This window comes from Microcaecilia unicolor, chromosome 1 (genome assembly GCF_901765095.1).
Source record: "Microcaecilia unicolor chromosome 1, aMicUni1.1, whole genome shotgun sequence".
NCBI classification, from domain to species: Eukaryota; Metazoa; Chordata; class Amphibia; order Gymnophiona; family Siphonopidae; genus Microcaecilia; species Microcaecilia unicolor.
The window spans coordinates 38,292,143-38,308,090 of record NC_044031.1 but is presented as its reverse complement, the minus strand read 5'-3'; the positions used below and the strand labels follow the sequence as shown (position 1 = coordinate 38,308,090).

The window sequence follows — 15,948 nt, the reverse complement described above, 5'->3', positions numbered from 1 at the left end:
AAACTTCATCTTTATAAGAGACGTGTAAAATATATTGAATCAGAGCACAGGACAGAAAGAGGGGAGGTAAACAGCTCAGCAAGGCTACTCTCTGCTATCCGTCGAGAATGGAGGATTGAGTTTGCCAGTTTTACTCTTATACTTGCTGACACTGATATGCCAAAACTCAATCTAACGGTATACACTATCCCAGTCCAACCACATTCATCCAACCCCATGACATCTAGTCAAATACATATTGATAACGTAAGGTATGTCCACATAACTCAGTAAGCATGTAGACACACCTACAATATAAATACTGGTACCGTCAATATGCAAGCAGGGGTCATACTTAACACACAAATAGGCATGCCTTGATAAAAACTGAACACCCCCCCCCCCTATACACACACACATAAACACTCACACTCTCACTAATACAGCACATGCCCTAACCACATACATAAGATTCCATGCACACATATCCATGTTCAAATGAACTGCCCGCTATTTATATTCAGCTACCAGTCATAGGTGCCTCATGCAGCTGCCAACACTGATCACACGCACACACATAATATGACCCACACGACCTGGAGATGCCCATGGACTTGAAGAGGAAAAACATTAAGAATGATGCACAGAAACATAATCTCACTTTAGCTCCCCTCACCATCCCCTCCAAATCCCAGGGTGCACACATAGAAACAGAGAAAAATGTAGGAAGATAGAGACCATATGGCCTATCCAAACTGCCAATCCATGCCATCTACTCTCCCTATCACTCCCTTAGACACCCTATGTACTTGTCCCAAGCTCTCAAATTCAGATACTGTTTTTGCCTCCATCGGGAGACTGTTCCACGAATTCACCATGCTTTCTGTGAAGAAGTATTTCCTCAGGTTACTTCTGAGTCTATCCCCTTTCACCTCCATCCTATGCCCCCTCGTTCCAGAGCTTCTGAATGCTTAGCCCAGATAACACTGCTCTGGAGGTTAATAAGGAGTCAAGGTTGATGCTGTATGCTTTTCCTCCTTCAGGGACTTGCTCTCAGCTCGTTGAAAGCAACTGTATTACAGCCTTTTAAAAAGCAGGGGAAGAGAAGAGGAAAAATTAATGCCAACTTTAGAAAATGACATCCTCCATTTATTCATCACACAGGTGATAGAACAGGCTGCAGCAGTACAAGCATCCCTTGCCCACTCAATTCATCAATACGCTTTTCAGCATTCTAGAGAAAGTGCGTCTGAAGGCTGAGAAAGTAAGCTGCTCTTCAGAGCCATGTAATCCTTGGGATCTGTGCAGCTGATGTACCAGGCCTAGGTTCAGATGCAATCAACCTAAGTGACTGCCTAGGGCACCAAATTTTGAAGACGCTAAATACCTGAGCCAAAGAAGAGCCTCCTCCCTCTCACTGTATGGCCAGGTGCATATGCTATATTAAAAAGGGCATCACTGTTGCACTAGGCTCTGCAATCTCTGATATGTCCCTCCCCACAGATCTCCGGAATCTGCTGCCTGGTTTCGCTGATGTCCACCAAAACCTTAAATCTGGTCATGTGAGGTACCAGGTACAGGAGTCTATGCAATAAACTACAGCCTGCTGATTAAGGCCCTCATGTGCAGGTATAAAAATAGATTGGAAAGTACATTGACCTATACCCTACTGTTTCACGGCAGATGCAATACAGGCACCCTCCTTGTTATTTATCAAGTACTTAACAGCGGAATATTATTGAATGTTTCCTCTGAACTGGTGTTAATTTACTAACTTAAGCCTGGTAGTTACGGTGGGAAAGTTAATAGTCTGATCACATTAAGCTGAGTGTGTTGAAAGGTGTCGGCTAACTGGAAACAGAAGGCCTAAAAAATTAAGGTCGTGAAGTGGAGATGACCCTGTACAACAGTAACAAGGGGCCAGTGGGGATGAATACAATTGACCACACTTTACCAAACCCCCCCCCCCCAAAAAAAAAAAAAAAAAAACCCACAGCTAATATAGCTAATATATACACTTATTCACATGACAAATCTGTCTTCTCAATTAAAAGTTCAACACCACAAAGACTCTTCCAAGCATTGTTCCATACCTCATAACGTAGAAGGCATAGAGGTTTCCTACTGGTGTGGAAACGATCAGACTCCAAGATACTGGCAAGCTTCTTAGGATCATTGTAATCCTTGCTTCAGTTTCACTGGACAGAATGTGTTGCTTACACTTAAACATCTGTCCAGGAACAGCCTTTGCTGCAGCAGGCCCTGCCTCATCCTCAAGCTAGTCACAAAAGCAGAGGGTGGTTTCTATGTGGTCAGCTCTCCCCTCCCCAGAGAAATGACTAGCCAGCAGGTGTCCACCAGTCTTTCCTCTACCTCTCCTGCAATCTAAAAGAAAGATTTGACAAGATACCAACAAGATGGGGAGACAGAGGATGGGGGGGGGGGGGGGGGGTGACAGAGGAGACATATGTGAGCACTTCGAATATGTTATCTGCCTTCTTGATATTAAGCAAATTTATTTTCAACCACTAGATTACCAAAGGACAAAGGCCTTTGCTGTCACTGACATAGTTATTGTGGGCCTAAGACCACTGAAAGCTTTTTGGGATTGAGACTGAACTGCAGTAGGGGCCTCAAAAGCATTTTTACAGCTAACATTATTTTTATTTGAGTGGCGAGCTCATTTTCTGTGAGGTTGCAGGCAGTAGCAGGCCACTGATGGTTGAAAAGTGGTGGTGGTGGTGGTGGTGGTGGTGGGGGGGGGGGGATGGTCATGTACTGATGCCCTTCTGAGTAAGGGCGGCCAGATTCCTCCCTGTGTCTGCCTCTTCCATGCCCCCTTCTCTTCCTAACCGCGTCCTTCACATCTTTCTTTGAAGATCCTTACTGATACAAAAAGCGAAGGGTTCTAAACATGCAATCATGTTGGTTTTCAGCTCTCTTTTGACTTCCTCTCCTGGAGTGTGGCAGCTGTCCTATGTGTTCCCTCTGTACTGACAAGCCTATTTGTCTACTCCTTAGAAGCCAGCAGGAGTCGAGAAGAAAAACGAACCGAGCATGCTCAGCTTGGGAAGCTGGCGCTATTTAGCACTCCCTTGGTAAATAACATGCTTTCACTATTTAGCCAATGTATTTTCCATGCATGACAATCGTGTGACTACACTACTGAGTACATTTTTTACCATGACCATGCTAAAATCATTTTAAGTGGCATTTTTAATGTGCATCTTATATTATTTTGTGAGCACATGCTAAACCTTTTTTGTGAGAGGTTTTTTTTTTTTGCATAGGCCTTGCAGTGACAACTGTGAGTCTGTTCATTTAATGACATGCATCAATTGGGTTACGATCAGTGATTCGCTTCATATTGACCACTGAATTGCTGTCTAAAGAAATGACTCTGTCACAGCCAACCTAGGCTGGATTCAATCCACTGAGCTGATTGACAACCCTAAAAGCCCTCAAGTCCTGGAGATGGAAGGCTCTGTATCCCACTGCTCTCCCCTAAGCCTTCTAGAAAGGCTCTGTATCCCCATTCTAATCTACTAGGTTAGTTAGCTCTAGTGGTGACAAGCTCTGTACCCCATGCTAATCCCCAGTCATACAGTTCTAGATTTGAAAGACTCTGTACCAATTTATTGGACTATCTAGTCCTAATTGTGACAGGCAACAATTATCCAATGCCAAACTATTAGGCCATCCAATCCTAGATGTGACAGGCTCAGAACTTGGAGTGGAGGAGTGGCCTAGTGGTTAGCGTGGTGGACTTTGGTCCTGGGGAACTGGGTTCGAATCCCACTGCAGGCACAGGCAGTTCCTTGTGACTCTGGGCAAGTCACTTAACCCTCCATTGCCCCAGGTACAAATAAGTACCTGTATATAATATGTAAGCCGCATTGAACCTGCCATGAGTGGGAAAGCGTGGGGTACAAATGTAAGAAAGGCCTTGCAGGCTTCTGTTTCTGTGAGTCTGACGTCCTGCACTTACGTGCAGGACGTCAGACTCACAGAAACAGAAGCCTGCGCGGGTTGCTGATGTGCAAGGGCAGGCTTCTACATGGAATGTTGCTGGTGGAATAGCAACATTAACATTCCATGTAGAATCTCAAATAGTAGCAACAGAATCTCAACATTCCATCTGGAATGGCCTAGTGGTTAGAGTGGTGGACTTTGGTCCTGGGGAACTGGGTTCGATTCCCACTGCAGGCACAGGCAGCTCCTTGTGACTCTGGGCAAGTCACTTAACCCTCCATTGCCCCAGGTACAAATAAGTACCTGTATATAATATGTAAGCCGCATTGAACCTGCTATGAGTTGGGGTACAAATGTAACAAAAGAAAATGCCAATCGTGAGTAATACAGTCCTAATGGTGAAAGGATCTGTTTCCCTCCTCTTGACTACCCAGTTCCCTCAGCAATACTATAAATTATCATAAAATACAACCAACCATTAGTTGATGATTTAACCTTCTGCATATTCCCCAGATGAACTAGATTCCATAGCACACCACTCTGACCCTATTACATAAGTTCAGTTAGGATACTGAAGGACAGATTGTATTACAAGATTTCATCAATCACTGCATTGACTCTATGGATCAATATGCATTACTGCATAATGTCTGGCATGTTGAAAGGTGACTTGTATATCCTTAGCGAAACTGTCAAATCAATTTGTGTGATATAATATCATAACAGCTTGTGGCCTGACTGGAGAAATGAGTTAATTGTGACATCACAACAGGAAAGAAGATAAGCAAAGCTATCAGTGACTTCTAAGCCAAGTGACTTACTCATTCATTAGGACAGTCATTTGATTCAATGACAGCTTGTTGGGTTGATGTGATATTTTGGGAGCTTTCTGGCTTTTAAAATTGTGGGCTGTGGGAGGAAGGAGAGTTGTGCAGAGGTGAGGGTGTAGAGTGCTCCGTGTAAATTCATTCCCTGTTATGGAAGCGTTTAGCTTTATAGGACAACCACACAAACGTCCTATACACAGACAGAACCAAACAGTTCTTCCTTTATCCAAATGCTTCTTTGGTAGCTGATTCGGAATCTCAAAATGCGGTCACTTCTGTAACTAGTGCTCAGGGGGGGCATCATTGTAAGACCGGTTTCTGATGCAGCCCTGGGATTATAGCGACTATAATGGACAGGATCAAGGGGGGGAAGCCTCATGATGTGGCATTACAGCAACTGCAATGAATTTGCAACGTATTCCATTGGTGTTTCCAAAGCATCTGAGCCAAAGTCTTTGAAACGCCAAAGTAATAGATGGCAGTCTCCAACTGTGCTTGTTTGTGGGACGCTATACAGACAGCGCAGTATCTCTATTAAAATAGCCTTAAACTAAGAAACAAGAGGCCCACTATCCAGGGTCTGGTCCACTACGAAAGGACAAAAGACAGTGTGCCCTTTGTATGATGAAACCCAGACAAGCAAGGATTCTGAAACCGGTCGCAGCAGCAGCAACAAAAATGAAGGGTTAATATCTGTAAAATGTCCAGTGAACACATTCTCAATTTGTATCTCACAGCCACTCTACTCCATCTGCCTCATCTACGTTACATACAGAGTGGACACTTAGTCCTTCCACATAGTCCCTGCCATTACATGGCAAATATTATACTAGGAATAATTAATCCATCATATTTCTATCCTGAAATAAAAAGGCATATAATAACATCAATGTACACTGTAAAGATGGACAGACGGATTCGCATTGGCAAAAAAATATGATTTTGCCCTGTTCTGAATCTGACAAATTCAGATTCCTTTTGTACGTAGTGTGGATCATTTTGTACTTTGCCTACATTTGCGAAATGTAACCATGTACTTTTCACTAGGTGGACTTTGCTAGATTTTCATACAACAGTAACCATGCCTTTGCAGAAGCGTTGAGTGTTCCAATTGCTAATCCGAAGTGAAATAACCACAATTCTGTAAAAGGATTTGCTGGGACATAGCAAGGGACTGATGGGCATTTGGGACTTTGCAGAAAGGCTAAGCGCTCCAGGTCACACGGCTTCCCTCCATTTCTCCCTGCCGGCCAGTCGCATTCTCCACCGAAGCAGAGTGACCAGATATAAGATACTGATATGTGATCAAGTACACATGGCTATTCTGTTTGGACTGGATTACTTGAGTCAATCTTAATAATACTATTATTAACATATATTATTATTATCATTGTTATTATTATTAGGAATAGCAATAAGAGTGTTCAATAATGAAGAGTTCAGGCCACTGTTGGAAGCAGGATACTGGGCTAGATGGACCCTTGGTCTGACCCAATATGTCAATTCTTATTTTCTTTACAAGCAGCAGTGAACTCTACAAGTCTTCTTGAATGACATGGTCCCTGTGGAAATGGATGCTGACTCCTCCAGCTCTATTTTCCCCATTCCTTGGCTACCTGTTAGACCAGCTAACATCTTTGGGTGAATTATCTGCTTTACAAAAAATCCATCAATTCTTTCCTCCAAAAGAGAGAGCATTATGGAGGAGAAAAGAGGAAAAAGACGCTACTTTTCCCCTCCCTGATATCTGTATCACCAACAATCTCAGCCAAGAGCTTTCATCCTTCCGTCCCTCTGCTCCTTGGAGTGCTCACAACCCTTGGTATGTGGTTTTTTTTTGTCCGGGCCACCATCATCTTCTCTCCCTTTCTAGTTGCCTCTTCTGACATGGAGGTAGGTTTAATGAAGGATCCATCCAGTGGGGTTCCGATGTGTTCAGCCAGATGAAGCACAGGTTGGGAAAATGGCACCTTCTGAGCAAGGAAGGGAAAGACAGCGGTAAAAAGGGGAGGTGAGAGCCCAAGGTAACCAGGAGGGATGAGTCAGACACCCTTACAATCAGCAAAAGGTCTTCCTAATCCAAGCCACGAGAGAGTTTGTTAATCTCTGTTTCAAGGTCATGAAACACTCCTGATGTCTCCACTGGATATAGGTTCCGGTGAAGATCAGATGCACTACAGAGGGACCTGGTGATGTTGCCATCATCCTCTCTGGAAGCCATTAAAGGCTGCGAACCCCTGAGTCCAATCCATCCATTTTCTCCCTCTCCCACTAACTGCCAGGGTCTGAGGCATGTCTTTGAGGGGTCCGCATGTCCAAGGAGTCCCCTATCTGTCCGGGAAGGGAGAAGCGCCTGAGCGTGTCATAGGGGTTAGCAGTCTGTGTGTCGCCGTATGGAACAGCGTGAGGTAAGTTGGCGCCTAGTGGTGGGGACCCCACCGATAGCACCACATCTGGAGAGTATAGTAAAAGTTGTGTGCTGCTTCGCTGCCCATCACTGATCAGAGGCCCACATGACTTCCTCTGGAACACCTCAAAATCCTGGTAATTGGAAACCTGGAAAGAAAGAGAAACCAGAGAGCATTATTGACCAATGATGTGTCTACTATGTATTATAAATCTAAACCTGTTCACAGATCTCTTGGTCAAATAAGTCATTTTGTGAAAATGAAGTGCTTGGGTTTCATGTATAACCTCTACCCCATCAACTAGGGCATTTCTTAATCTTGCCTGCAGGAGAGCAGAACCCATACCCAGTGGCCTCTTTAAGCAACCACAACATTATAAAATACGAGAGGTCGATATTCAAAGCCAGTTAACGAGTAAGACAGCCTCTTGCCCGGTTAACTGGCACTGAGCAAGCTCCAAGGGAATATTTAGCAGCATTTACTGCCCAATATCCCCTTTAACCGCTAAAGCCGAAACCAGCTATTGTGTGAGCAGTCTGGGGGTAAAGTTGGCACTTAACCCCCATATTACACAGGACCACATAAATAGCAATCCTATCTCTATCCAGTTTAATTTAACTGGTTAAGGGATGAATATTGGAACTTATCTGGTTAAATGCTGGCCATCTGTACATATTTAATGCCAGTACCCACACATACCCAGCACTGAATAATCAGCATAATTTCAACAGCCGTGGTCAGTGTTTAAAAAACCACTGACTGTTGCCGCCTGATAGAATTTCCTAATAATGGAGGAGACTAAGGAAAAGTCTTTTCCCCCCCAAACATATGGAATATTGGAAAGAATGATATAAAATGGCACGAATTCCAAAGGCAACACTTAAAAAATTAGAAAAATAAATATTTGACTGGGGTGGGGGGGGGGGGGGGGAGGAGGAGGAGGAGGAAAAGGCTTAGTGTAGCAAGGGAAATTTGGTGGCAAAGATGAGCATTTGGAGAGGGAGCAGTACTTAATCTCTCCTGATACATGCACATCTATTCCCCCCATTTAGCATACTTCCCCATAACTAAATATACAAACCAGGACTTTTAAAACAAATAGGAGGAAATATTTTTTCACTCCAAGAATAGTTAAGCTCTGGAACTCATTGCTGGAGGTTGTGGTAACAACGGATAGCATATCTGGATTTAAAAAAAGGTTTGGACAAGTTCCTGGAGGAAAAGTCCATAGTCTGTTATTGAGATGGACATGGGGAAGCCACTGCTTGCCCTGGGATTGGTAGCATGGAATCTTGTTACTCTTTGGGATTCTGGAATCTTGTTACTCTTTGGGATTCCAGAATGTTGTTACTCTTTGGGATTCTGGAATCTTGTTACTCTTTGGGATTCCAGAATGTTGTTACTCTTTGGGATTCTGGAATCTTGTTACTCTTTGGGATTCCAGAATGTTGTTACTCTTTGGGATTCCGGAATCTTGTTACTCTTTGGGATTCCGGAATGTTTGTGACCTGGATTGGCCACTGTTGGAAACAGGATACTGGGCTAGATGGACCATTGATCTGACCTAATATGCCTATTCTTATGCTCCCCACATATATACGCACCTATGTCTCCAAACACCCCTAAGAAGCTCTCCACACTCACCCTCTGTTTTCCTCAACCACTCTCAAAACACAATCCCTCCGTACACAGACACACTACAAATCTAAGTTGTGAAGCATTCCCACAGCAATGCCTCTGCGTGCTTTCCTTGCTTGTGAGTATTAAAAGAACATCACTCATATACTCTGAGGGTGCAATAGAGAGAAGTAACTTTGAAGACTTTTAAAATCATTATTTAAAGAATCAAACTGGCATTAAGGTACAGGAGTCTGACACATATATCAGACTGCTCAGAACTCGTACAATGTCCTGATATAATCTTATAATCTACCACAACAATAGCATATTACAATATGTTCCCCCCACTCTCCATGCCTCTTCAGACACCTCTCCTTTCAGGTTTGAACATCTCCTCATATTGCTTGTATTTACTTGTTCATAGGGCTGTTATCTTGTACATGTCGCATAGATAATGGAGTTTTTCTTGCACCCTCGTGTGCTCCTGCTTCCAATTTCTTGCCAACACCAATCTAGCAGTTGTAACTGCCAGCATCGTCAGTTTGTCTTTTGGGCCCTCCAACCCAGGGCCGGTCTTAAGCCGAGGCGGCCGCATAGGGCCCCGCGCTTAGGGGGGCCCCGCGCGGCGCGCCTCAGTCAGCCTCTTCCCGCCGCAAGGATCTTTATTTTCCTTTTAACTTTACCCTCCGTTGCCGCCTCGCCGGAATCCGAGCGTCACTGAAAGCGCTCCTCCTCTCCCGAGTCTCCCCGACGTCTCTAGCAGAACTGGAGCTCTTCCTGATTTGTTCATTCTCAGTGTCCCGCCCTCGAGGGCGGGACACTGAGAATGAACGAATCAGGAAGAGCTCCAGTTCTGCTAGAGACGTCGGGGAGACTCGGGAGAGGAGGAGCGCTTTTAGTGACGCTCGGATTCCGGCGATGGAGGCGGGTAAAGTTAAAAAACAAAACAAAACGAAGAGCCATCTTTGGTTGGGGGGTGAAAAAGAGGGCGCCAGGGCGGGCAGGCAGTTGAACGTGGGAGCGGGAGGGTAAGGGAGAGAGGACCTCGACATGGATGCCAGGCCTCAGGGAGAGAGGGTAATGGCTGGATAGGGATGATGAATGGAATGGAGTGGGCAGGGGAGAGGAGCATGGATGGGAGGGGGCTCAGGGAGAGAGGGGAATTGCTGGATAGGGATGATGAATGGAATGGAGGGGGCAGGGGAGAGGAGCATGGATGGGAGGGGGCTCAGGGAGAGATGGGAATGGCTGGATAGGGATGATGAATGGAATGGAGGGGGCAGGGGAGAGGAGCATGGATGGGAGGGGGCTCAGGGAGAGAGGGGAATTGCTGGATAGGGATGATGAATGGAATGGAGGGGGCAGGGGAGAGGAGCATGGATGGGAGGGGGCTCAGGGAGAGAGGGGAATTGCTGGATAGGGATGATGAATGGAGGGGGCAGGGGAGAGAAGCATGGATGGGAGGGCAGGGCTCAGGGAGAGAGGAGAAATTGCTGGACATGGAGGGCAGGGGAGAGAGGAGAAATTTTGGGCAGGAATGGAGGGAAGGAAAGACAAAGGAAGGAGATGCACATGGAGATGGTAGACAGGACACATAAGGACACAGGAGGATGGTGGACATGGTGAGAGAAAAAATATCAAATGGAAAGAAGACACTGCATAAAACAGAAGACACTGGGACCAAAGCGAATAGAAAAAAACAAATGATCAGACAACAAAGGTAGAAAAAAGTATTTTATTCAGAATGTATTAATTGGAATATGTCAGCTTTTGGAAATGTGCATCTGTGATATTTTGCATGTAAGTTTCAATTTTTCTAGTATTGCTGCATGCTGAGTCTGACTTCTTGAGGTAACTTTCCAGTTTATTTTGCCTTCATATCTGTTGTGTCATGTGTTTTTCATGCGTGATCAAGGTGCAGTATCCTGCTAGCATGTAGCATTTGCAGCCCTTTTTGTTTTGTTTTTTTCACGAGGTAGTGTATTGGTGTTTTAGAGCCTGGTGTAATTACAGTGCTGTCTTTCCACGCATAAGGTTGTAGCTCGTCCTGTCCTTGGAATTAGTGCTGTTATGATTTGGTAAGGTAGTGTGTTTTTGCACAAGTTTGTGTATAGTGTTTTGCAGTGGAGAGATTGTGTGTCCGCACCTCTGACCCCCCTGGGGTTATGAGAATTGGAACTACTAATTGTAGTGGACTTGAACTGAATAATTTCTGGGGGGGGGGTTCATGATAGCATTGTGCTTATTATTTCAATCAGTTTTTCTGTACAAGTTTAGCTTGGGCTGGGGGCGGGGCTATGATGGGGCCCCACCAAATTGGTCTGCATAGGGCCCCGCACTTGCTAAGACCGGCCCTGCTCCAACCCCCACAACTTTTGCATTCAGCAATGCTATCTCCGTAGTTCTGAGCATCACCTCCTCTATCACACTATCTAAAAGACAAAAGATTATTTTCCCTCAGAATTCTTTTATGACTGGCCCAGCAAAGATGCACACGAGTTCCTCAAAATCCATACTCTCTTCAACATTTCTCATCTCTTATCTTAAACTAGTAAAAAAGGCCCGTTTCTGACACAAATGAAAAGGGCGCTAGCAAGGTTTTCCTCGAAGTGTGTATGTTTGAGAGAGAGAGTGTGTGTGAGAGATGGAGTGTGTGTGTCATAGAGAGAATGAGAGAGAGACAGAGACAGTATGTCTGTGTGTGTGTTTGTGTGAGAGAGAGTGTGTGAGAGACAGAGTGTCTGTGTGTGTGAGACTGTGTGTGTGTGACAGAGAGATAGAGTGTGATAGACAGGGAGTGTGTCAGAGAGAGTGTATGTGAGAGACAGTGAGTGAGTGAGTGTGTGAGTGAGTGTGAGCCCCCACCCCCCCTCTCGCAGGGCCCCCCTCCCCACCCCCACCTCTCTGGTCTCAGGATCCCCTCCCCACCTCCCTCTCCCCTGCCCCGCCTCCAGCCATCCATGTCCAGCGACCCTCCTCTCCCCCTACCCTGCAGCTATCCATGTCCAGCGACCCTCCCCTCCCCCCCTCCACTTACCCATGTCCAGCGACCCTCCCCTCCCCCCCAAGTGCATCAAACCCCCTCACCACCCAGAGCTGCCAGTGGTAATGGTGTCCGGCCGCTGCTGCTTCTCCTGTTGAGCAGCAGCGGCCGCTACAAAAAGAAAAGAAGCGATAAATGTTTTTAAATCCAGCCCAAATCATTCGCAAATGCCCGAGTCTTACAACGCAGTCTCCTCCTGTCACGTCACTGCGCTCCTCTGGGGTCTTACTCCAGGGGCAGTGACGTGGAGGCAAGAGGAGGAGCGGCTGCAGAGACTGCGTTGTAAGACTCGGGCATTTGTGAATGATTTGGGCTGGATTTAAAAACATTTATTGCTTCTTTTCTTTTTGTAGTGGCTGCTGCTGCTCAACAGGAGATGCAGCAGCGGCCCTACAGCGTTACTACTGGCATCTGCGGGTGGCGATAGGGTTTCATGCACCGGAGGGGGGGGGGGGGTGTTGATGTGCTTTGGGTGGGGGGAGGGGTGTTTGATGTGCCGGGGGGGGGATTTGGTGATGCGCCGGGGGGGGGGGGGTTCTGTGGTGCCGCGCTTGTAGTTTTTTGATGCGCCGCTCCCTGCCACTTGCTCTGAAGTGGCAGGGAGCAGCGCACAGACTGCTGATTCCCAGGCAGGGGGAGGAGTAGGGAAACAGTGTGTTTCCCTACTCCTCCCCCTGCCTGGGAATCAGCTGTTAGTGACGTCATCCTGGCTACGGAGCCTAGCTCAGCAACTCCAAGAGCCACGGACACAGGCAGTCCCACATTAGAACGTTGGTGGTGAGAATTATTATATAGGATATTCTCTTTTGTCTTACTGGGGTGTAATATTATCCCATTTTCCACAATATGACTGCCTAGAGCTGGTTTTGAGGTTCTTTCAAAAGTGTCCCTCCGTTCTTTTTCCTCTAGGCTCCTCCGTGGGTCCCCCTCCAATTCTGTGACATGCTTTATTACCTTCTACCCTTTGTATTCAGAATTGCACAAAGCCTTGGAATGATCTCTTTCTTCATTGGCAAAAGGACCCCGAGAGATGATTTCTTGCACTACTCTTCAGTTTGCTATATGCTGCTTAACCTGATAATATGGAAAAATAGCCCTAGACCCTAGGGAGGTACTTAGTCTGTACTTCTGCAAACTCTAATACTTAGAGTACTTTATCAGTCCTATCTTTATGTAGTAACTCATAACCAGTTAAGTACTGAATACTGCACTTAACCAGCAATGCGCTAGCTGGCTGCTGGTGTCCGGACACGACCTGGCATTAAATTTCTAGGTGTAATGCTGGTGGTGGTCAGCAAAACCTTGATTGTTGCTGGCTGAATATCGGGCCCTTAGATTTAATCCCTCCGGGGACAAAGAAATACCTACAATTCCTGAATGTAACTCCCAAGGGACTGGAGGTGAATCTTCTCCCTTTATAATGAGGACATGGGAGCAGAGTGGGGGAACAATACATAGGCCCCTAAAGTACACTGAAAAATACTTCAACATTGCACCACCAAACTGGAATACCCACTAGTCTTAACTCAAAATGTTACTGCTAAATTACTTTCAATGTTTTCCAAGCTGCCTCCTTGAGTCCCATAGGTAAGGCTGGATTTAAGTATATTGTGGCCCCTAACTGTAACATTTAAGAGCCCCCTCAATAAAGTACGAAGCAAATTTGATGTTTAATAGATGATAAATATTAAAAAAACAAACAATAGTTGATAAGAAAAACAATAATTATGATTATTATATTTTGTGATTTTCATTGTTGACAAATACATTTAATTATTTCTTTTAGCGAAGTGTGAGACCCTCTTGTAATATGAGATCTTGTCTAGCTTAAATCAAGCCCTGTCCATTTGAGCGGCTGGAGTGGCCTAGCAAGGACCTGTCTGTCACCTCACCTGAGAAAGCGATACCGGTGTTTCAGATCCCACAGGCGTGACGGGAAGCACGGGTTGTGCCAGCCTCTCCCTGTTGCTGGCAAGGTAGGTAGCGGAGGTGGAGGCCTGCATTGGAGAGGACACTGTGCTATATGCTGGCGGCACCAGGGTCATCTGCCTCTGGAGTAGCTGCATAATGGTGCTGATGTCTGCTGTCATTCGGCTCTCTAGCCTGAGAGAGAGAAAGAGAGGTGAACATAGCAGTGTTGTAGTCATGACAAGACATAGATGGTCAGTTTATTAAACTATGACTCAGCCTGTCTCTGATTAAAGGAGATGCCTTGCAACCCCCCCCCCCCAACAAACAAACTGGACACCTGCGACATAACGCAACCAAAGACTGAAATGGACATATCCAAACTCTTCCTCTCCCTCTCTAAGTTCCCCTAATCTTTTACCATACATGAACCTTATTCTACCACGATATCACCTTGTATTTATTCATACCTGTATTTGTTCATACCGGAACCGGCTAACGCCGTTTACGGTACTATGTAAGCCACATTGAGCCTGCAAAAAGGTGGGAAAATGTGGGATACAAATGAAACTAATAATAATAATAATATAAGTCAACCTATAAGCGTAGATGGCACCATGGGCTGTTCTAATAGCAGATCTTAGTGGAGGAGTGGCCTAGTGGTGGACTTTGGTCCTGAGGAACTGAGTTTGATTCCCGGCACAGGCAGCTCCTTGTGACTCTGGGCAAGTCACTTAACCCTCCATTGCCTGCTGCATTGAGCCTGCCATGAGTGGGAAAGCGCGGGGTACAAATGTAACAAAAAAAAAAATCTTAGGAAGGAAACAAGTTTCGGAAGATTTACTAGCAACAGAAGGCTGGTCGGTGGAGAGCACTCTTCTTGTTTACCTAATAATGAAGCAGTGTCCCAGCAGGAGACACTCTCCTCTCATATCTCATTCTGAACCAGTATCCCAGCATGGTGCTGGGATATTCCTTCCTTCCTAGCACATGCTGAAAGTGAAGATACTTACTTGTAGCAGGTATTCTCCGAGGACAGCAAGCCATTCATTCACAGATGTGGGTGACGTCATTCACATCACCCGATGTGGTGCTTAAATAAGCTAATAGAGCTTTAAGAGTGTGCGCGACATCCCCACCGCGCATGCATGAGTGCCTTCCCACTCGCCATGAGAGCGCGGGTCGGGACCATCAGTACAATAATATAGCATGGAATCACTCCAAGGGAAGGTGGAAAGGTATGTGAGAATGAATGGCCTGCTGTTCTTGAAGAATACCTGCTACAGGGCATATTCTCACATGTGGGAATCCCTAGCTATCAGGCTCACGAAAAACAACAACCATTGGTCAACTGGACCTCGCAACGGCAGGGGCAAAAGAAGAACTTAACCTGAAGTGAAACTATATACATACTGTGTGAGAGTGCAGCTGGGGGAATAGAACAAAACGGGCCTAGGGGGTTGGAGTTGGATTCTAGACCCCCAAACAAATTCTGCAGAACAGTTTGGCAAACTGACTATCATGAAAGGTATCTTGCTCAAGAGATCTGAATATGTGGATTGAAGACCACGTCGCAGCCTTGCAAATTTCTTCACTGGAAGCTGACTCAAGTGGCTACCGACGCTGCAATGGCTTTGACAATGTGAGCTTTGACATGAGTCTCAATAAGCCCAGCCTGGGCATAAGTGAATGAAATGCAATCTGCAAGCCAGTTGGAGATGTGCGTTTCCCAATGTCGACCCCCATCCTGTTGGGATCAAAGGAAACAAAAAGCTGGGTGGACTGTCTGTAGGGCCTAGTCTGATCCAAGTAAAAGGTCAATGCTCTATGTTTGCTTTTCAAGGTCGTCAGACAAAATAGTCAGCCCTTTACACAACTTTAAGACCTCTAAGGTCCTCTCAAGGATCATCACTATCTGTACCTTTTGTCAAAAGAAATTGTACAATGTGATACCCGCCAGCGAGCCTTCTCAGGAGTAGCCTCCATGCTCTGGAATTTACTCCCAGACTACCTCTTCTTCAGGAAGCAGGTGAAAGCCTGGTTTTTCTCCCAAGGCTTTAATACATAGGGTGACTGACTATACACTCATTCTGCACCTGGACTAGCTTGTTACACACACTGTAACTCAGACCAGTTCCTTTATCTCTTGCTTTATACAATGAACTTGCCTTGAGTTTAGCTAACTACCAAA

At 45.6% G+C, this 15,948-nt stretch overlaps 1 protein-coding gene across 1 annotated transcript in view; it reads right to left on the bottom strand.

The window, feature by feature from the left end:
• Positions 1-6,318: 6,318 nt before the first annotated feature.
• KCNH2 (potassium voltage-gated channel subfamily H member 2) overlaps positions 6,319-15,948 on the bottom strand; it is a 948,799-nt gene continuing 939,169 nt past the window's right edge. Inside the window, exons 14-15 of the mRNA XM_030195619.1 lie at positions 13,742-13,952; positions 6,319-7,334 (exon numbers count right to left, since the gene is read on the bottom strand). Coding sequence (XP_030051479.1) covers positions 7,050-7,334; positions 13,742-13,952 — 496 coding nt within the window. The 3' untranslated portion in view covers positions 6,319-7,049. The remainder of the gene's footprint in view (positions 7,335-13,741; positions 13,953-15,948) is intronic.